At 33.5% G+C, this 23,475-nt stretch overlaps 2 protein-coding genes across 2 annotated transcripts; both read left to right on the top strand.

Moving 5' to 3' along the window:
• The first annotated feature begins 3,780 nt into the window (after window positions 1-3,780).
• LOC132276426 (pentatricopeptide repeat-containing protein At1g02150) lies at window positions 3,781-7,421 on the top strand. Its single transcript, XM_059777840.1, has 2 exons — window positions 3,781-4,290; window positions 5,708-7,421. Exons 1-2 carry the CDS (start codon window positions 3,913-3,915, stop codon window positions 6,959-6,961), a joined length of 1,632 nt encoding a protein of 543 aa, XP_059633823.1. The 5' UTR covers window positions 3,781-3,912; the 3' UTR covers window positions 6,962-7,421.
• Window positions 7,422-18,189: 10,768 nt separating this feature from the next.
• Window positions 18,190-19,919, top strand: LOC132276425 (cyclin-U4-1). The gene is made up of 2 exons (XM_059777838.1): window positions 18,190-18,590; window positions 19,429-19,919. The coding sequence occupies exons 1-2, from the start codon at window positions 18,256-18,258 to the stop codon at window positions 19,694-19,696; spliced, it is 603 nt and encodes a 200-aa protein (XP_059633821.1). The 5' UTR covers window positions 18,190-18,255; the 3' UTR covers window positions 19,697-19,919.
• The last annotated feature ends 3,556 nt before the right edge of the window (window positions 19,920-23,475 follow it).

Genomic DNA, 23,475 nt, shown 5'->3' with positions numbered 1-23,475 from the left:
TTGTTGACATAGCATTGGAACGCATGAGACATCCATGCAAATCATTGGGCATGAAATGGGAAATTTTGATTTAAATGAAAAGTAAATGGTTTTTAAGAAAAAGGATTAGTGAAAGATTTCCGAAAACCTGGACGTCTATGAGGTGCCTAGTGGTCCGTGGTGTTAATGTAATTTAGAGGGAAGTTGAGCTATCTAGGCCCAGACGATGCCATGGAGGTGTCATGTGGTCGAGGATTGCTAGCCAACTTTCTCCTCGTGACGCCATAGAGGTGTTATCAGAATTGTTTTGGAAATTGGGGAGAGGGAGAGAGACACTTCATGACATTGTATCTCATTGCATGGCTTAATTTAATTACGACTTAGAATGTCGATTTTGTGCTTCGTTTACCTGGTATGGCATGACCGCGCTTCTATATTTTCTATTCATTGTTAGATTCATTGGGTTTCAAGAGGTGTGTCCTAGGTACCACCTACTGAGCTTGGGCTCACCTCGTTATTATCTTAATATTTTCAGGGCTCGGGAAAGAAATAACAAATAATGGTCCACCACAAAGTTAGTTTAGAGACTTGAAGTTTATTTTATTACCTTTTGTACACTTGTGCCCATTCTTTGTAAAGCTGTAACCCGTGGATGTATTCATTTTATAGTGTAACTAGACTCTCAGAGGAACATTTGTTGTATATTTGGAACTATGTATACATGTTATAACAAATGGGACATGGGGTTATGTTTTGAGCTTTTATAGATGTCTAAATGTCATGTTTTATTGCTGTGAATTTGGGTTTGGCTGCACATCAAGTTGTTTATCAAGTTTGGCTGCTCACTAAGAGCCCAGGTTTCTAGACTATCAGGCTGCATATAGTAGCTATCTAGGGCCTGTCGGCCGACTGACAAGGAAAATCAGCCGACCGACAGAGCCATCCGGTTATGCCCTGTTAGAACAATCGACCAAGTAGGTCAGAACGATTGACCAGGTATGTCAGAACGACCGACCACGTGAGTCAGACAGACCGACCGGGTAGGCCATCCGAACGAGCATATCCTGTTAGACCGACTAACCGGGTATGCCATCAGAATGAGCATACCCTGTCAGACCGACCAACAGGGTAGGCCATCCGAACAAGCATACCCTGTCAGACCGATCGACCGGGTAGGCTAGCCGAGCGATCAGGCCCTGTCAACTGACCGACCCTTTCCTCATTGACTTGCATATTTGACCCTCTTTGTAAGGTCGTGTCTTGGAGCATTTTGGATAATGAATTAACTCGTTTGACAGTTATAGACACAGGAAATGGATGGTATGATTTAGTTGACCTCGGATTCGGGTAAGGACTCGGTTAACGGTTCGGACCCACGGGTTCGGGCCGTTACAACAACTTCATGTGCCCCTTCAACATTCCTTGTTGCCCAAAAGCGGCCACGGTTCGAATCTTCAGAAACTTGAGTTATTTCAGATTATACTACACATTGTTTGTGTGGCTGATACTCTCCATAACCATCGTGTCAAACAGAAAAGTTTCATTAATCTATTTGTTAGCCACGAACATTTCTGGCAATTCACTGCACAATCAACAACGCCATCGACAATAGTTGAGTCTTTGCTTTCCCAGTTATTGTGACCGTGGTTGAGTTAATTTTGACACGCGCTGCTTTTCAACTTTTCGCGACTTTGGTCACGGCCACATCAATTATTTTGGTTCTGGTAAATTTTTGGGTAGAAGATGATCCTTTTGCCACGGTGGAGGCTTATGGTGCCGGAGAATTAGTTTCACTAGTATACAACGAGATTGGTATGTAAATGCAGTTGATTAAGTCGATTAATTATTTACATGATTTTATAAATAAAATAATACTTATTCCTCACTGGTGAGGATTTACAACATACTCATCACTGATATCCTCGCTACTTAGGTCCTTGATATAAATAAATATATTATATAAAACCCAAAATCCTTTATAAAAATCATAACAGAGGTAATAGCTAACCAAATCAGATAAAACAAAAAAAATTACAAGTAACTAAATTTCATATCATATTATTTAACTTTTGTAATTACTTTATCTGATTTATATGACAAATAACTCCTTGATTAACACAATCTAAAATTTGGTCACCACTAAAACTTTAAAAAAAGAAAAAGAAAAAAAAAGAAGAAGCAAATCACACACTTTGCACGTGCAATAGATTCATAAAAAGACCAATATACTCTTTTCATATTTCATTTAATATTATTTTAATTTTTCTAAATTTAAAAAATACATAATTTCTGATGTGCCAAAGGTTGTCAATAACAGATTCAGCCTATAGTGTTGTTTGATCAAACTGGATAAATTTAGTATTGAAAATTTTAAAAGCTGAATTTTAAGTGCCAAAAATTTTAAGTGGTAATTAAAACTTGATATTGTTTTCATATATATATATATATATATATATATTGAATTTTAATTTTTCATCATTCAGTAATATTGAATCAAATTGCTATCACTTAAAAGTTTCTTCAATTTCAAGTGGTGTTTAGCTTTTCAAGTGATATTTTAGTTGTGTTATTAAAATATTTTATTAGACAAATACTTAATCTCTCATAATTAAATATTAAATTGAATTATCTAACAATACATATGTTACAATAGGTTTTTCACAATGCATTTAATATTGAGGCTCCAAAAATAATCTTTAACACTCACTTATCGAATTTGAATATCAAAGTTATTCAAAAATAATAATATTTAAAAGCATTAATACTTTACAATAAATTCCAAAAACTATATATATGTGTGAAGTGATAAATAATTGTTTGGTACAATTTTTGGAAAAACGATTTTTAAGTACTTAGAAAATAAAATTTAATTTTAATAAAAGGAGAAAGTGCAAAACAAAAAATCATGCTATATAAAAATGTGCAAAATACACCTATTTAGTATGTGCATATAAAATCTCTAACATGTGAAGTAGGGATGCAACTTGGGTTAGAAAACCCGAACTCAATTCAAGCCCAAGCTGATTTTTTGCGGGCTTGGACAATCATTTTTACAATTAGGGTTGACTTTGAGTTGAAAAATCTCAACCCGAATTGAATTAGGGTTGGGCTTGGGTTGAAGTGCTAGCAACCTGAATCCGAATTATAATATTATTTTTATATATTTTTTTACTTTACGATACATTATATATATTATTTAAACTATGATTACTTTTTTATCTTTTCAACTTTCTTTCTTAAATCTTAATTTATTGTTTATCATTTATTAAAAATATATAAAAAGTCTTTGATTTTTTTTTGTTTAAGAGTAATTTAATCTAAAACTAATTTAAGATCATATTAAATTTTCGATTTATAGATTAGTTATATAAGTAACTCGAATTAACTTAAAGTTTTAACACGAAATCTAAACTCGAGTTACAAGCTCGAATTTAAAAATAGAAGGATAGATTATGCTTGGGTTGAGGATTTCATATGGTGAGTTGGGCTCAAATTATACCTCACCGCCCAACCCATCGGAGTTGCAGCCCTAATGTGAAGATACGTGCAAATTGTCCCCTAATATCTATTGATCAGCAATATACCATTAAAAACTTAAATTAATATTTTTAATTTTATTTTGTCTTAAGAGCAATATGAGTATTTCAGTTTTCAAATTGACAAAATATCCTTATTTGTTATATATATATATATATATTTTTTTACGGAGTATTTTAAAAATACAAATTGAAAATAGAAAACTTAACTAATTAAACATAGTGGTGTTAGGGCAAAATGAGCGTTTTGTACTTTTAAGCTACAAAGATCATTCACCCAAGCTTATCCTCAAACCAATCCTTCGGAAAGTTCACCACTGAGAAGTCCCAAAACCCCACATTAACAAAGAGGCTTCACATTTGATGCCTCACACTACTCCAAAACCCTAATATCAAAATGCTACTTCAATCAACCTTCATTCAATCGCCCCTTCACCAGCATGTTTCTCTCTCATCAACTTCCTCTCACCCATTCTCAATTCCTTTTGGGTTTCGCGGTTCGACCCTTGTTCGAACCATTACAATGCACAATCACCCAGTTATCACTTGTTCAATATCACAGGTTCACAGCTATGGAACAGTGGACTACGAGAGAAGACCACCGGTGAAATGGAACTCTGTATACAAGAAAATATCGATGATGGAGAACCCAGAATTGGGCTCTGCGACTGTGTTGAATCAGTATGAGAATGACGGGAAGAGGCTCACAAAGTGGGAACTTTGCAGGATTGTCAAAGAACTGAGGAAATTCAAGCGTTACAAACTTGCTCTGGAGGTATCTCAAATTTTCTGTGCTTATTTATGCTTCGATTTTTGGTTTTATTTGATGAATGGGTGTTTTATATTTTTGTATATTTATGATAATTATGTTTAATTTGATCCATGAATATGATTTATAAGGCTTTTAATTTAATCCCGTTTGCTTCTGTTGGTATATACTGTTGATCTTAAAGTAGAGCTCAAATTGGGTATTGGGTGTGTGCTTAATCGCTTGGTTGTGTTTTGTTTCATGGGTGTCTGGTACTTTTGGTACACTTTGTTTGACTTGGTAGATCTATGAATTTAAGGAGGATTGATTATGTTTATGGTTAACTCACTCTTGAGGTAAAGCCTAATATGGGTAGTAAATTGATTTCTTAGTTGTGTCTATCGGACTCTGTTCAAAACAAGCTTCCTAGTGAAACCTATGTTGGCATTTCTATTATATTTGGTTTGTGTTCTGATTCTTGGGTATGTGGTATGATTTGTGGATGTTTGACTTGATGGATTGTGTGCTTTTGCACATTTGATTCTGTTAGTGTCAGCATCACTTTTGAGGTAAGTTGAGTACTTTCATCTTCCCAAGTCTACATTTCCAAGAATGAACAGAAGAATGGGAGTGGGGAGAAGATTTTGGCTGATCAAAAGAGATTTTGGTTGAATTGCAGGAGTGAAGTGTGTAATAGGATTACCTTGGAGAGGTGCCTAAATGGAGTGACTACTGGAATTGACTTGAACATGTCATCATAAATGATTCAAGGGGTATAATTATCATAATAGTAAAAATGTCAGTCCTGTGCAATGCCAATGACTAAATTCTGTTATGTTTTAAGTGGCCATTTGATGGCAAGGGGAACAATTGCAGAACTTTTAATAGATCCAGGAGTTTTCTGCAAAAGAATTATTTTATGGGGATTAGCAGCAAATACTCAATTCATTGAAGGGTTTTTTTTTTTGAACTTTCCCCAGACCATATAATTTTGTAGATATTGTTGCATCAGTAATTTGAGTTGCCAGAAATTCATCACTTTTAGTTAGTATAAATTTATATCTTGAGGTTATTACTGATTTTGATAATGTCATCTTGTTTATCTATATTTAAAATGAATAGATGTATATGTTTTTCTAGTAGAGTCTATTGGTTGGAGGAGAGCCTTTTACAATCACTCTGAATGGTGATTAGATTTTCATCATTAACCTTTATCTTTCCATTCAAATAAAAATCAAATCTGTGAAATGGGTAGTGGCCCACGAAACAACTCTGTTAGTTGGTATCTTTGAGTTTTGTTTCGATTTCTGTCTGTTCTACTTGTTGCTGAATAACACAATAAATTGGTGTATGGGATTAAGGAATTCCAAGTTCTGGCTCTTTCTTTCTTTCCATCTGTTGTCCTGCTATCACATCAGCTATGAAATTTTCTCGTATTTTTCAGGTCTACGAATGGATGAATAACAGAGGAGATAGGTTTAGAATGTCCACCAGTGACACTGCAATTCAACTAGACCTAATTGCCAAAGTGCGGGGAATATCAAATGCCGAAGATTACTTCTTGAACTTGCCTGATACATTAATGGACAAACGGACATATGGGGCCCTTCTAAATGCTTATGTGCATGGTCGAGTGAGAGAAAAGGCAGAATCTTTACTTGACAAAATGAGAAGTAAGGGTTATGCTACACACCCTCTTCCATTCAATGTGATGATGACTCTCTATATGAACCTTAAACATTATGATAAAGTTGACTCCTTGATTTCAGAGATGATGGAGAAAAAGATACCATTAGATATATACTCATATAATATATGGTTGTCTTGTCGTGGATCCCTGGGATCTGTAGAAAAGATGGAACAAGTTTTCGAACAGATGAAACTGAACCGAACCATTAATCCCAACTGGACTACATTCAGCACAATGGCCACAATGTACCTTAAGCTGGGACTATTGGGAAAAGCTGAAGAGTGTTTAAAGAATGTTGAGAGTAGAATCACTGGACGTGATCGAATTCCTTATCATTATCTCATTAGTCTGTATGGTGGTATTGGTAACAAGGAGGAGGTTCATCGGGTTTGGAATATATACAAATCAGTTTTTCCCAATATTCCAAATTTGGGTTACCATGCTGTGATATCTTCTTTGGCTAGGTTGGATGATATTGAAGGGGCAGAGAAGATTTTTGACGACTGGCTGTCAATTAAGACAACATATGACCCTAGAATAGTAAATATTCTCATGAGTTATTATGTTAAAAAAGGGTTTTTGGAGAATGCTGAGGCTTTATTTAAACAAATGGTTGAAATGGGAGGAAAGCCAAATTCGAGTACATGGGAAATTCTTGCAGAAGGGCATATCAGAGAGAGGAGGATTTCTGAGGCTTTGTCTTGTTTGAAGGAGGCCACTTCAGCTGAGCGATCGAAGAACTGGAAACCAAAGCCTGCAAACATGACTTCCCTTCTCAAGCTATGCGAGCAAGAAGCCGATACAGCAAGTAGGGAGGTAGTGGTTGGGATTTTGAGGCAAATGGGGTGTTTTGAAGATGAAGCTTATATGTCATATATCCCCATATCTAACAGGGTGCCTAATGGAGAGGAACTGCTTGCGGAGAAAGGTAAAATTGATAATGATGATGACAGCAACATTAGTGATGGAGCTGAAATGCTTCTTAACCAACTGCAGGGAAGCTTGTGACAACTTATTTGCTTCCTACATGATAAGGATGTTGTCAACTGAGTATAATGTGCAGGGAATTTCTTGTCTGTGGTGGTGGTTAGTAATCTAAAAGGAGCTTTGATTACTTCTTCACTGTAAATACCAAGTGCCAAAGTTATTCCTGCTGATAATGACGTGCAAGAGTGAAACTTTTCCATCTACGATCTTTCATTTTCTGTGCCCATCACTAGATGAAGCTTCAGATGGTAATATTACTTTTGCTCATGTCAGTAACCATACCTGCTTGGCTTATTTTAAAGATGTGTGTGAATCTATAATGTAGTTTTTTTGTTTCCTATGGACCAATTCGTAGAAGCGTCACCTGTTTAGCTTTATAAAAAGTAGTGTGATTTCTTCTATTGATGTCTTTTTTTGAATTTATTGAGAATTAAGATGATTCTAATAATCATAAAGCACTTCACATTGGTTGTATGTAAAATCTTCCCTTGTTGGTCAGTTTTAGTGCGACGAACTTTTCCTTTTGCCGATGAACTTTTGACATGTTTCCAAGTTCCAATGCATCCTCTAGTCATCTCATCACCATGTGGATGCTAGTTGTTGTTCTTACTTGATGCATTGCATTCATTTTAATCTAGTTTTTATGTGATTAGATTAATATTCCTCTTTAGTTTTGGACATTCTGGTATTATGATTTACAACAATGCTAATATGCTAAGTGAAGGAATCAGCAAAGTGGACAATATGCTAATATGGTTTGAACATCCACTTTTCCACATAGCATGCCTTCCCATCTTGGAAAGTACGATGATGCTGAAATTTCTTCCTCCAAGTAAATGCATATCCAAAAAAAATATTGCAAGTAGTAAAATCTCCTTTATATTATATTTATTCAATGAAGATGATCCATTTTATCAGTGAACAATCTTGCAAGTAGAGTAAGATGGCGAGTCACTCAATTCCTTGAAGTGTTGTAGATTTGAGGGAATTGGTACTCCTAACTTTCAAGATATTCTTTTAAGTTTTTCTTCCTTGTTTTTGCAATAGGCAAAAAGTTTGAGCAAGTGATCTCTTCTGAAAATATTCAGCTGGTGTCATCCATGGAAAAACAAATGGGATATGGGTAAATGTGACGTCCCACATCAATTTTGGGGGGGTGGGGGTCGTGCGTAGTCTCTGACTGTATTGACTATTGGGTCTCAAGAGGATGATTGTGTCGGTTATTAGAGGAGAGATTTTGTTCACACTTGTATGTATCCCACATCATTGAGGAAGAGGGGTTGTAGATTTTTTTTTTTTTGGCCACGAAGAGGGGTTGTAGATGGTGAATGCCTAGTGTTTGCATAATTTTCGGCTCTTGAGAACTGCGGGTGTGCCAGAGTCCTTGACCCGAACTCAGGGTATGAGCCGAACCATATTCCCCATGTTGGATTAGTCCTGAAAATTGGTTAGGCGACTGTGAGGAGGCGGGGAAAACACCTCCTACACCTCCTACTGGGTTAGCATTGTCTTGGTAACAGAGACTTAAATTTTTCTCAAATGGTTGATGAAGATGATGCGAAGAGTAAAATGAATGAGAAAATAATGGTGGCAAATTGAATGAATACATCTTCTTGTTAAAACAAAGTGATATTTCATTAGCATCTAATGAAAATACAAAGTACAAACTAGAATATAACATAAACTAGAGCATTGGGAATAAAAGTGGAAACATTGATAATCAACTAATACTAAAGAGTAAGACAATGACTATGATAAGTTTACATGAAAGTTGATAAACTAAATAGATGAAAGTTGATAAACTAAATAGAAGATGAGTTATAAAACTACATTATGAACTATTGGTAGGAGAAAATAAAAAGGCTAGTGGCCTAAAGGAGATAAGAAAGAGAAGCGTAATGTTGGGTTTTTTTTTGGGATCCTCTTGCTTATAGTCTTGGTTGGATATTTATAGTGAATTTCTCTCCAAAGCACCAACCATGTTACCATTGCTTGATGTGTGCCACGTCATCACCTTGCTCATTCTTCACCCTTAGATAAGGAAACTATGAAAGTGTGTTGCCCAAGATTTTGGACTTTCCTTACATTGCATACTAACATTGGTCAAACTAAAAGTTCACTTTTCAACTTTACTCAATTCTTGTAATATCATCATTTGATAGCTATATAACATATGGGTGTTTCAAGATGACAAGGAGTTTCACCAAAATAGAACTAATAGGTCACCCTTTCATTGTTGTTGGCCCAAAAATGCAAAAAATAATACGTATATGAATGTGGATCAAATTTGGGTGTTAACAACTGCCCCTAACTCTTTGAAAATGGGTTCATACCAAATTTTTGAAGAGTTATTTAGGCTGATTCTCATGTTCAAGGCCATTGTATAGCCAATTTTGGCCTCAATTTCTAAGAGAAGGTAATACAAGCCAAAATGAGTAATAGAATCTGGTAGCAAATTCCGGTCTTCGGCCAAAATTTTTGACAATTCTAATACTAAAATGTTGCCACTATATGCTAGCTTGAATATTGCAATCTGTATGGCAGCATTGACCAAATCAAAATTTTGGTCTTTAGTAGCACAACGTAACATCAATATAGATACTAAAAATGAGTCTAGATGACTAAGATGTTATTCTAGGCATCATTTAGATACCAAGTGCCAGAGTATCAGAATATTGTGGCGATGGCCAAGGAAGAACCATAAAATATTCAGCCAATATAGAAACTGGTAGATCCTCCTGGCTCACATGCCAGCCAAACTAACAAACTTAATAGTTGGTGAGCTCCAACAATCCAATAAAGATGTGAAATATGAAAATAAAATTTCACATAAAAGAAGGAAAAACTCACTCACTCGTCCATAGACCTACGAGTGTTTGTGTTAAACTTTCTACTCATCGTCATTTTAGTAAAATTAATTGATACTCTTTTACGGCGGATTTCCCTTCGATGTTGTTTACCACAATGTCTAACTTTAAAAAATTTGGGGCATGGAAGTGGTGTCATTTCTTCGGCCATTCGGATCACTTCTTACATTGCATACTAACATTGGTCAAACTAAAAGCTCACTTTTCAACTTTACTCAATTCTTGTAATATCATCATTTGATAGCTATGTAACATATGGGTGTTTTAAGATGATAAGGAGTTTTATCAAAATAGAACTAAAAGGTCACCATTTCATTGTTGTTGGCCCAAAAATGCAAAAATAATATGTATATGAATGTGGGTCAAATTTGGGTGTTAACACCTAGTAACTGTGTTGGGTCTCAACAGAGGGTGATTGTGACGTTCCAGATTATCGGGGATGCCTTGAAATTGTGTTGGGATCTCAATAGAGGGTGATTGCGATATTTTTCGTGTGTGGTTGAGTGCAATGCAAACTAGCATGAGGGACAACTTTTGTATATAACCTAGGGAGTTTGGACGTAATATTTTCATATCTCACTAGCTTCTTTTTTCTTTTTCTTTATCATTTTTTTTTTTTTTTTGGTCTTCCTGAATCATATCTCAATAGCTAGTATGGTCTCATTGGCCAGTACCAAGAAAGTTCCTTAAGCATTCAATGTTTGGAACCTCTGGTACTTTATTTTTGAACATTTTTTGTGCATGGATTTAAATTTTGTACGAGGAGGATTTTCTCTAGTACAAGGGGAGTTTGCTTGATTTTTGAACATTTTTTTTGTGAATAGACAAATACGTGAAGGATTTTCTTTGGTACAACAAGAGGTCTAATTCTAATATTTTCAAGCCACGTCTTTGAAGCTATGTTTGGTATAGTGAATTAAAAAACAAAAACAAAAAAATCCTACTAGTTATGAGAAAGAAAAATTAAAAAATGAGAAGATAATGTTTAGTCTTTCAAATTTGGTAATAACAAAATTATATTAGAAATGTTTGATTTATTAATGAAGGAAAAGAAGAAAAAAAAATTTATTTAATAAATTTATTGTCATAAGAATAAATTTGATATTAACAAAGTTATATTAGAAATGTTTAGTCTTTCTTTCCATATTTAAAAAATTAACAAAACCAACCCACCATCTCTTCAAATCCTTCCATTCCTTTTCTTTTCCTTTCAAAATTTTATACCAAAACTCAAAAATTAATATTCCTCCATTACCTTTCTTTTTCTTTTTTTCTTTTTTCTTTTCATTTCTTTCCGACTAAACTAGCCTAAGAGCATCCCGCCGCAGTGTGTTAAAAGACCACATCCACAATGTGTATTTTTTTTTTTTTTTTTTATCTCCAACATATGTTAAAATACATTGTCACTTTATTATGTAAATTTGTTATATATTTTGCACAATCTTTCTACACAACTACATCAACATATTTTTTTTTCTTCTCTCTCTCTCATTATATTAACGAATCAACCGAGCATATTTTATTTTTCCTCTTTTCTCATTCCATTAACGAATCAACCTTATATTAAGTAAGTTTGTAAAAATAATTAGTCTAAATTTTTTTTTAATATAAAATTACCACGACCCGTGAAATTTACACAAAAAAATATATATATAGAACCTTGTCCGTAAGAGATGCTCTGAGTAGAGAAGAGGTCCAATCTTTTCAAGTGTATCACGAAGATGGACAATATCATTAATGAACAACACATGTAATGATACTACCTAAGGTCATATGTATTTATAACTTTGATTAATAAATAGCCGTGTGAGTTGTTCTAGATTTACATTTACATATATCTACATATATGTGTATTTATATGTGTATTTATATGCGTATATGTAGTGTCACAATCGCCAACTTCATGCATGTTAGGTGTCAATAAACCCTATGTTGAGTGTCACACTCGTCAACTTTTGAGCATGTTAGGTGTCAATTAATTTGTCCCTTGTTACTTTTGAAATTGTTTGCTCCACCTTACTTCAAAATAAAAATAAATAAAAATTATTGTCCCATGCCTTTAAACTTGGTTCTACTCTTCCATTAATACCCATCCTCATGAAAATTTGCAAATTCACTCGACACATAATATTTATTGAGTACTGATAAAGAGTACAAAAATTAAGCACTTTCAACTATATTTATATGAGTCTTGCTATTTAGCCTCATAAATAAAAATTTATTATTTTTCTGAATTTATGTTGCTGTCTTTATGTTAAATATAATGGACATATATTAAAATATGAAGTAATTAACTATTTAGAAAGTTGCAAATTTTTTTTAAAATTTCATCTTAATCTAGTATCTTTGTTGGCAATTAAAATTTTAATCACCATGTATATCAAATTATATATCTATTATATATATATACATCACATTGCATCTATGTAAAAACTTTTGAGATAAAACATTATATCTTTGATCATTAATATACATCAATTACTTTGATAGGCATTTGTTAATTGCTATAATGATAAAAGCTATTGATCTATCTGACTCCCAGAAACAAAAATAAGGAGATAAATTTTTTTTAAAAAAAATTAAATTATTGAAAAATTGTAAAAAAAAAAAAAACACTACAATTTTTCTAGTAGATTTTGTACAAATCAAATTCTTATATTTGATACCATTAAACTTGATGTGAAGTGAAAAAATAATAATAATAATAATAATAAGAAAAAGAAGAAGAAGAAGAAGATGATAGAATCATAAATGAAAAACTAAAAGGATAAGGAAAATGGCTATAAAAAACTGAAAAATAAGGAAGAAAAAATAGACATATTTTATAGAAACAGACAAAAGTAATAATGATATAATTAAGTTTAAATTTTAGAATAACCATGTCATATTTTATCTCTATCAATTTTAAATCGGGGCATTAAAGTCGTCAATAATATCATTTTTCTTCTAAAATTTCAAGTTATCACCCCGTAGAGAAAAGAAATGAAAAATCCTAGAAATAGAAAATAAGCTGCAAATGACATGGCTAAAAATCGCCATTTATCTTGCTAAATTTCGTGTGCAAGCAATTAATTAGCTGCAAAAAAAAAAATTTAAATTATGTCACTGGAAATAAATGTAGAGTAATTCACATAAATTAAGAGAAAATGTAAAAAGAAACCAAAGAAAGATAATAATGTATTAATATATATATATATATATATATATATATATATATATAGATAGATAGATATAGATATATGAATGATAATTTTAAAATTTCCAGCAGAGAAGACAAAATGAGGGGATAAACAAAGTCACCAGCATGTTAGAAATTGAATGGCACACACAAACTCTCCTTGTCTTTGCTGTAATTCATTGTGTTTTTCTCTTTCTTTCTAATTAAGCTCTTTTTTCATTGGTCCTTTATAACCTTAATTCTTCAAATAACAACCTAAATTCTCTCATGTACAAGGTATCCCACGGTACAGATCCAACCGTGCAAATAGTGTCACATTTTCCACTTATACGTTTTTAAATTTCATCACTTTAATAATAAAATTTCAAATAAATATAGTAAAATCTGCTCTGTGGAAAGGCAAGTACTGGAGAGAATTTTGATTCATACTATGCCACATTGTCACCAATAATTCTGTATTAGTTGGCTCCTTATTTAAAAAGACATCCACTTTAATTACGCAGCTTAAATATGTGTGTTTGTGTGTCAGCTTTTCTAGTTAAAAATAAAAAATAAAAACGGATAGAATCATAGACCTTATATAAATGAGGTTGAAGATTAAACCGACAGTCTGATTTATAATATATATAGAGTGTGTGTGCATGTGTGTGTTCCAAACTTGGAATCACCTTTGTTTAGTGGGTGGGTGGAAGGAACAGTAGCAGCATGCGGTAATGGTGCTATGTTGGAGCGAAACAAATCCTTATTATGTCACCCAATTGCGTGTGAAATCCACTAACACATGCAACATCCCTCAAGTGGGCCCCAAAATTTATAATCCCCACCATTAATTCACATGTAATCACATGTGAATTAGGCATGCTAATTCCTATCACAACTGTCCATTGTCTGTCATTTCATTAACAACAAAGCTATAGTTTCTCTTTTATTCCTTTTTTTTTTATTTTTTTTCTTTTTTTCTTTTTTTGACGAACAATGCTAACACTGCAATAACAATTTGTACTGTTTTGTATAAGGTAAATACCGTAAATGATAAGTCCTATTTTTGAACTAATTCGGTTATTTTAGGTAAGTAGAAATTAGGGACCAATTATGTGATACTCCTTGGATTCGAGACACATGTTGATCAGGCTCAGGCCCAAACTCGAGGGAAATATCATACAATTAATATGTAATGCGAACACACAATTCAAATTGAATTTAAAAATAAAATTTAAGAGCTAAAAGAAAACTAAAAGATAATCCTTAATAATTTAAATATTTAAAATTCGAATAATATATTTGTTAGAATCCGATAGTCCAAACTTCATAAGTTTAACAACTCGGGAATCCATCTCTAGTGGACCCCTAATAAAAATCCAAACTGAATTAAAAACAACTGAAAGAACATCCTGATAAGCTATGGAGAGAAATCATACATCTTCGGTAGAGTGAGCAGAAACCTCTGCTCAGCACGAACACGTCTAAGTCTGGAACTGTCGTATACCTGAAAAATAGAAGTGGGTCAGGCCCACATGCAAGTTCTATACTTTTATAATCCAAACAGAGGCCCGATACGCATGTACATCATAAACAATTCCACAATAGCTAATAGTCGGTAAATATATATATATAGTCACACTAAAGGACTCTCATTGGACTACAGGCCGGTCTCAACCTGAATAGAGGTAACATGCTAAAACGCACACAAGGTGGGCATGTGTACCTAAACCTAAACAGGGTACACCTCTAACCATCGTATCCAGCTATGCATCCCAATGCATATACGCTCCCTAACCGTCGATCCTGAGACTCAAGCTCATATCGAGGTACCATAACAATATATTTAAAATCCATCATGTATCCTAGTAGTGCCGCTCAATTAGTCGTTGCCATAACACTAAAATCAATAGGACTTAACTCTTAGTTAATCCAATTCTTAATCCAGAGTAGGTAGGTTTTGGTATTTTGAAACCAAACCGTCCCTAGTATACCACCGTCCCATACCGGTGTATACTATCCAATCATCCAACAGTTGATAATACCAACAATTAAAGTAGACTTCAACTGAATCTATATCTCCATCACAAATACTAAAAGCATAGCGTAAGCATCTATGAACACAGTCAACTATATACATAATCATGTTCAACTTTATATCCATTACTGATACTAACAATTATAATGTAAGCATCAATTAACGTAGTCACAGTATATACATAAACCTACTCAGTTTTGGTTGTTCCATCAAATCCGGTATCATGCCAAGTTTAAATCTTAATAGCATTCAACCTCCGGCAGTTGATATTATAGATAATTAAGGTAAACATCAACAAGATCCATGCCTCCAATAATTGAAACTAGCAGTGACAATGAAAACATCAACACAGAATTACAGTATACACATAGACATGCTTGATCTGTAGTGTTTTCACAAAACCCAATGTAGTACTAAGTTTGTATAAATCCTAAAGTCACTTAACACCAATTCATCCAAAATAGATGTAATTCAGCCACATAATCATGATATATGATAAAACAGGTTTTAATTAAATTATCTGTCTCAGAAGACTACAAAACCTAGAGAATTAAACCAAATTAATTCTTCCAATTCCAACCACAGTGTGTTATTTTGTTTACAATGTATACTGTTCAAGTGGCAACCATAATTAGATTATTAACATGCCTTCTAAAGCCTTAGAATTGTCTCTAAGCATCATCCATACACCTCACACACAGTCTTAAACCCAATTGGAAACACAGAAAACCAACCCCTGCAAGTAAAACTGACTGAAAACGAAAAAAAAAATAAAAATTGTATCAAGGAGACGTCTCCCAAAAGTGGAGCCGCCTCCTTTAGGACTTGGAGCCGGCTCCCACATTTGGAAGCCGCCTCTAAACACAAAGGAGCCGGCTCTCTCCAAGGGAGAGCCGGCTCTCTCCCTCTCTGCCCCGTCTCTTTGTCTTCCCTCTTCTTCAGACGACTTCTGCAGCTTCTCTGCCCTATACTATGGTTTCCAAAAGTTGTAAATCAACCCCAGTAGGTTCCCAGTCCATGTTTAAGTCATTAACACATTCCATACATAGGTTTAAACAGAGAAATAAGCAAGCAAGTAACACGGTTTAACAGGTTTAGCAAGCAAGCAAACATACTGTGATAATCTAATTTTTTTAGCATAAACAGATAATGTTTTTTATTGATTAAATCAATCTTAGAATTATTTAGAAATGTAAAGAACACGAAACCTAAGGGAGAGAGTAAGGATAGAACTTGCCTTACACCGACGTCCGTCTCAAATCTCCGGTGAATTCTTTGTTTGTTCTCTGTTTTCTTCCCAGCCGACTCTAAAACTCCACACAGCTTTACTATGTTGTAATCTTCTTCTAAAACCCTAGGGAGACATCCTAGGTGAGTATTTATAGGCCACACTAACCCTAGGCTTAATTAAACCCTAATCGGATTACTCGGCCCATAGCAAAATCTAGGTTAATCAATGACGGCTACTTATGAACTGTGTATACCTAATGGAACTATATAACAATCACGTGAAAACTAACTAAATTTAATTAAATAAACGCATACCATAATCAATATTTAAAATAACTAATTAAAAAAATAATAATCAAATAAATTAACTATAACTAATAAACCAATTAATCAAATATTCAATTAAACAAAACAACAGTAAATTAAAATAACAAATAAATCAATTAATTTAACACATAAACACTTCAGCAATTAAAAACGCAATTGAAATAATAAAGTAAATCCCATTACTATCTTTTTGAAATTAGGGGTATTACAGATTATGTGAGGGGGCAATAATATAATATTTTAGTAATTTCAGTGGGGTAATAATAAAATTATATATATATATATATATATATATATATATATATATCAAAATATAAAAAATAGTTGGGTATAAACACAATAAAAACAAAAAATTTGTGTAGTTAATGCATAAGGAAGATAATAACTCCTCTCACTCTTGAATTAATTCCAACAAATTCCACTATTTTAGATGAGTGAAAATAATATAATCATGGTGTCATTATAATTGATGATATCACGATGAGATATACTCATATTTTATTGTATTATATTGTATTATGTATAACAACTCTATGCATAATATTGGAACATTAACCCAAATTAATCAAAATCTGTCCCTCTTATACAAGTCAAGTTTGTATTGGGCAATCAAAATCCAACTCAAAGCCCCCAAAGTTTTGACTCAGAGCGCCATGAATGGTAAGATATAAGTGTACATGCGAACATAATATACATGTAAATCAGAATCCGGATTCGTATTTTAACGCTAGCTTCCTTATTAGGATCCAAATTCAACTCAATTTTTTAGACATACATAATCAATAGCCATAAGACATATTTCATGAATAAATTAAATATATATATATATATATATAATGTAAATAATAGAGCTCAATTTGGTTTAGATCACCCCTTATCCCAATCCATATTGAATTCATTTTAAATTTCAGATTTAGAATGTAATTAAAGCCCAATCAAATAGTTTTTGATTTGAATCCAATATCAAAAGAAACTTATGTTGCATATGAGAGCAAACTTGTTATATTTGATAACACTGAATGAACGTCTTAAAATTAGAATTGAGAGGAATTTAAATTATTGATGTGGAGTTTCGAAAGGGTTATATGTAGGCAACTTTATCTCGACATGAAGAAATTGTATCTGATTGTAAACCCATTAACCTTCAAGTCACAACACAATAATTTTATAATGCTCTGTTTGGTAAGAAGGAAGAAAATTGAATGAAAGGGAGAGAAGAAGAGATAAATAAGAGGAAAGAAATTGTATCCCTCCTTACTTTTGTTTGGTTGGATGGAAGAGAAGATAATGAGAATATCTTATTTTGTTTGTTAAGAGAAAAGAGAATAGAAGAGAAAATAGTGCATTAATTATAAGAAAAGTTTTGTAATTTAGCCTTACCCTTTTTTTCTTTAGCTTCCCATATTTGTAGGATAAAAATTTATGATCTTATTTCTTCTTTCCTGTCTTTCGTCCTTCTTACCAAACAAAGAGCATTGTTGCCGAAACATAACTTTAATCCATTTCATGCCAACTCAGAATGATAAACCAGCCATAATTGGAATCCCTGAGGCTATTTTCGTCAAATAAAAAAACCTACCTAATAACGACCACCTTACTGGTTGTTATAATAGGCAAGGTGTAAAATCTTCTATATCTCTACAACACCAAAGACCTACATTTTCAACACTCTTCACCAGCACTAGTTTGCTGAACAATGGCAGAGCTAGAGAGCCCTAATTTCATGCCCAAACTCATCACCTTCCTCTCTTCTCTCCTCCAAAGGGTGTCCGAATCGAACGATCTCAACCGTCGATTTCAGCCCCAGAAAATCTCTGTCTTCCATGGCCTCACTCGACCCACCATATCAATCCAAACCTATCTCGAGAGAATTTTCAAGTATGCCAATTGTAGCCCTTCGTGCTTCGTTGTTGCATACGTTTATCTCGATCGCTTCGTGCAGAGACAGCCATTGTTGCCCATCAACTCCTTCAATGTTCATCGCTTGCTTATCACTAGTGTCATGGTTGCTGCAAAATTCATGGATGATATGTGAGTACTTTTCATTATCAAAAAAAAAAAAAAAAAATTCAATTTTTTTTGGGTTTTTTCACTTCCTATTTTGGGTTGCTTTAATTTGTTTCGGTTTTCACAATTGAATTGAGATTGTTGGATTTTTTTTTTTTTTAATGGATTTTTCATATTTCTTTGAATTTTCATTTATTTTTAATAAATTGATGAATTTCCAATTATTCTCTAGTTTAATTTAATGGGTTTTGATGTTTTTGATGAAATTGAAGCTTGGTTTTCTTGGAAATAAATTTCTGAACAGCCCAGTTACTTTCCCAGTAAGAATGTCCAGATGTCTAATAGAGCTTTTTTTTTTAAAAAAAAAAAAATTTGCCCCAAAAATTGTATTGGCTTACAAAACAAGTTAAGCCAGCTATGAAACCCTGGCTTTGTTCAAGAATCAAGACAGCACCAAAAAGAGTATGATGAAGGGTGATATTGTAAATTTACTCAATTATTAAATAGTAACATGACAAAAGGCATTGCATTAATATCTGATAGCGAAAGTCCAACATCAGCCTTAGAATTTAGAGACACACATAAATTCACTTGGGGCCTCGTAGTAATGTAAAGTAAACCATTGAAGGTTTTTTTTTTTTTTTCTTTTTTTGCATTTAAGTTTAATTTGGTAATATTACAATTTGGGTAATTTTCAATATATGTTTATCTAATTGGAGTATTATTCAGTAGCTTAGTTGATAAAGCATCCAACTCCTCAAGTACGCGTGTCTGTGCTCCTGCCAAATCTCTACTCTTTACCAAGAAAATATATATACGTGTGTGTTTATGAAATTCATATAAAGTTCTTCTTAATTTTCAGGTACTACAACAATGCTTACTATGCTAAAGTTGGAGGAATCAGCACAAAAGAGATGAACTTTCTTGAAGTGGATTTCTTGTTTGGATTGGGTTTCCACCTAAATGTGACCCCCACCACTTTTTACACTTGCTCTTCTCACCTCCAAAGAGAGATTTTGCTTCAAAACCCACTAAATTTATCAGAATCCTTCTTAAAAATAGAAAGGTCACTACAGCTCCAATTGAGTTTCAATGAAGATGAAGCCTCCCACCATCAACTAGCTACTTAAGCTCCAATGGAGCTCTAAATCTAGTTAGAATTATAGATTATCTCTTCTTCTTCTTCTTCTTCTTTTTTTCCGGTTATTTTTGGGGTATTTTGGACTTAAAATCAGTTAGTATGTACAGATGGATGTCTTTTCTTTACAGTGTGTCTATTCTAATTATTATTATTATTTTCTTCTTCTTTTTTTTGTATTTTTTATTTAATGAAATATTGGTATTATTCTGGTATATATTTGGTCTTATCCAAGTTGAGATTATACATACTCTTTTTCTATCGATTGTGTGACTAGAGTTCAAAGTTGGCAATGTTTCTAAGGAGAACCCATGTGGAAAAAGAGGGGATGAGTTGGGAATGCATGAAATGGTCCCCTTGGTGATAGAATATGAGTAGGTATGTTTAAAAAAAGTGTGTATAAAAAGTGGTAATACCGTGTTTTGGTCATTTTTGGTAGTGAAGACAGTATATACTATTTGACAGTTGTATTGATTCTTGAGAGGCGACATGGAACATGTGCATTCATGGCAGACATGCCAGCTAAAACATGAGAGAGAATCTTGTTTCCAAATGATACCAATTTACCTTCAAGCCTTAAATTTTGATTTGGGAACAGAGAGGGGCTTAGCACTCAAAATTTGGGAACAGATGGGGGCTTAGCACTTCAAGGGCGCTTGTACGTGTCTGACATCGTTCGTAAGCTTGGAAAACACCAAGTTCGTGACATACATCTCAGTATTTTATGGTGCAAATTTAACGACTCACCTATCAAAACGAATGTCTTCTTGTAATTCTATACAGTTTCTCTAGAACAGTGTGGAGTTGTTTAAACTATTCTACGAATTAGATACTCTAGACTTGTCTTATGTAAATAATTCTAGAATAGTTCTCTAGTTCCTTGAGGGATTCTAGAACTCTCTACACTGTCGGATTAGTGACACTTTGTACGGATTGTAGCCATTCATATGCGGGATGTCATTTTACTCCTCACCAAGCAACCAAGCTCAGATGAAATTCAAAGTAAAAAAGTGATTAGCAAGATTTTCAAATACAAATTTAATGGTTGAAGGTTTTTAAATTTTACTTTCTTCTCATCAATGAATGGTTTGAGAGTTATTCTAAAACTCATATTTTTAGATTTTATTATTTCAAGTTTGAGATATTATGCCTTGTTTTGGGTAGAATATTTTAGAACAATTACTTTCTTTTCTTTTTGCTGGTTGATTAACGGGTTGAACTGATGAAAAATAATTTGTTACTATTATAGATTAAGTTTGACATTTTCTTCAGTATCATATTGTTGAATTACACTATCATAATTTTTTTTTTTTTTAAATATAAAAATCAATCTAATTTCATTTATCAAAATATCTGGTTAACTAGTTTGTTGCCTTTCATAAGATTAATTGCATACAGTTGTAATCCAATGTTGTTACAAATCATAATAACATGTTGTCTATGTGAACTTTAATGAAGTGTAATTTGGCCAACCACAACACTGCATGGCATGTGATAATCTGTTGTCTATTAATATCTATCTTATGCTTGTTCTGTCAATCTCATGATGTTTTTGAAAACATAGACATGCACATAGTTTGCTTATTGAATATCACATTTTCTTTGTAAAATAAAAAAATAATAATAATAAAATAAATAAATAAAATAGTCATTATACAGTAATTGATCAATAATTTGTGCTATGTGCTAACAGATTACAAACCATTACATTTTTTTGTTTCTGGCAAGACTAAAGTTCATTATATTGAATAACAAAGTTGAATGTTACATTAAAAAACCAACATTTGATAAGACAGAAATGAAACATCATATCTTGCTACAAATCTTTTTGATCATCTGCACCATAAAAGGCACAGATGCTGCAACCAAAACATAGTGAAACCTCACTGATTCGTCCGGTGCAATGGCGAATACTGCAGATGCATAAGTTGTAAACATGGAAGCAGTGGCAACTGGCAACCCATATTTCGAAATGGAATGGGAACCTGTAAGTGAGAGATGGAAGGATGAGGATGGAGGTGGAAAAAGCTAAGGTGTTGGCAATCAAGAAGACATAGAATTCTTGGCTCTGAGACGCGTAGATTGCGCGTCCTGCTCTATGACCATCACGATCATCTTGTCAGACACCACCGGGAGGGTTGACCCCGGTTTGGAATGTCACAGCTGCAACCAATGCAGCCACTATTAGTAACACATTTCGGGTACGTGTCGCTTGTAGTGTCCCTCTCCTCCTCATATCTCAATCTGAACCAACCTTTCCTTATATTTTCAGGAGGATTAGCCATTTTTGAGAAGCAATGACACAAAGGCTTACCCTTAATTTGGAGTTTGACATGGCCTAATATAAAGGAGGAGGTTAGGAATTAGTCTTCTAATTATTAGTCTAATTTAATTTTTGTAGTCAATGAGGTAACTAGGAAGAAGTTGAGGAAGTTGAATTAATGCACATGAATTCTTTTGACCAACTAAAAATTGAACAAAGTTAGTGAAAAAGATTTGACTTCTCTTTGATGATTATTAATTAATTGGTTTGGTGGACATTATTTAATTCTTTTTTCTTTTCTTTTTTTATTCTTTGCAACTGGCTGTAAGATATTAAAAGTCAATTGTGAATGATGAAAAAAAAAAAAAAACTATTCCTGTAGAGAAAATATAGGAGTAATTAAAGACCTAATAAAAATTAAATGACAAAGAAAACTGCTCAATGTTACTTTATTCAATACATGATTACCCAACAAATGCATAAAAAAATATCTAAAAGCTTCAAAGTAGTATATTCAGATACAAATAATTGTTACAATTATACTTCTTTTCTATCTATGCAATACACACTTATTTATTTTAAGCAAACAGTTACATATATATGTGTGTGTGTGTGTGTCCAGTCACCAAAAAAAAAAACTACAAATCTTTACTTCAAGCACTGGCTTGGTTGGTGCACAGTAATGCATTTCGTGGCCTCCTTAAGTGGTTACTCACCACTTTGATAGCAACTGATATTGAATAAGGCATGACTGCAGAAATAACAGTAAAGAATACAGTTATAGCGCCGTTGGGAGCAATTGCAGACATGCAAAAACCGTAAGTTATCATAAGCGCAATGATTGAGATTAGCAATTCCAATCGCAAAGGGAATCCGAATGTGAGAACAGTGATCATATTAAGAGACGCATAAAATCCGAGTGAGTTGAAAAACAGGAAAAAAGTATAGGAGATCAAATTTTTGGAGCCCATGACAGCCTTTCCAGCAGTGTGAGCTGCAGTAGTACTATCTGTGCCATTGGAGCTATTAGAGCCAGAGTCATCCTGCCAGACACCGCCTGGAGGACTAAGCACAGCTTGATATGTTGCTGTCGCGATAAGTATAGCTATCACAAGCAGCGTGTTGCGCACTTTACTAGGTGAATCTTTAATCTCATCATACTTGAAGAATTCTAGCAATTGTTTAGAGGGAGATCGCGGCTGCAAAGTTCTTGATTGCTCATTTGATGGGCTGTTATTAGCTGCAGCATCCTGATTTTGGTTAAATACTGCCTGATCATGCAATGAATGAAGGTCTATGGCTGTCATAGCTCCAGCTTGCCTAAGGATCTCCTCAATTTCTCTATCACCGGCTTCACTTTGAAATAGTAGTAAAACATCAAGAGGCGTAAGGCCCCTTTTGTTCAAGGGATTCACCTCCATCACTCCCTTAGTAACAACATGTTCATTGAGCACCAAGTCAACCACCTGCAAATGAATTTTTCATGTTGCTATTTGAAAATGAAACAA

This window comes from Cornus florida, unplaced genomic scaffold, assembly GCF_030987335.1.
Source record: "Cornus florida cultivar Cherokee Brave unplaced genomic scaffold, ASM3098733v1 CherokeeBrave_3.0.0_Hap2_Chr10, whole genome shotgun sequence".
In the NCBI taxonomy this organism is placed as follows: domain Eukaryota; kingdom Viridiplantae; phylum Streptophyta; class Magnoliopsida; order Cornales; family Cornaceae; genus Cornus; species Cornus florida.
This window is presented reverse-complemented; position numbering and strand designations above follow the sequence as displayed.

What these genes read in the sequence shown, in the direction of transcription:
- LOC132276425 (XM_059777838.1), top strand. Translation starts at nt 18,256, where the DNA reads ATGGCAGAGCTAGAGAGCCCTAATTTCATGCCCAAACTCATCACCTTC. An exon ending in GCAAAATTCATGGATGATAT is followed by an intron (nt 18,591 to 19,428) that starts GTGAGTACTTTT and finishes CTTAATTTTCAG; the next exon opens with GTACTACAACAATGCTTACT.
- LOC132276426 (XM_059777840.1), top strand. Translation starts at nt 3,913, where the DNA reads ATGCTACTTCAATCAACCTTCATTCAATCGCCCCTTCACCAGCATGTT. An exon ending in GTTACAAACTTGCTCTGGAG is followed by an intron (nt 4,291 to 5,707) that starts GTATCTCAAATT and finishes CGTATTTTTCAG; the next exon opens with GTCTACGAATGGATGAATAA.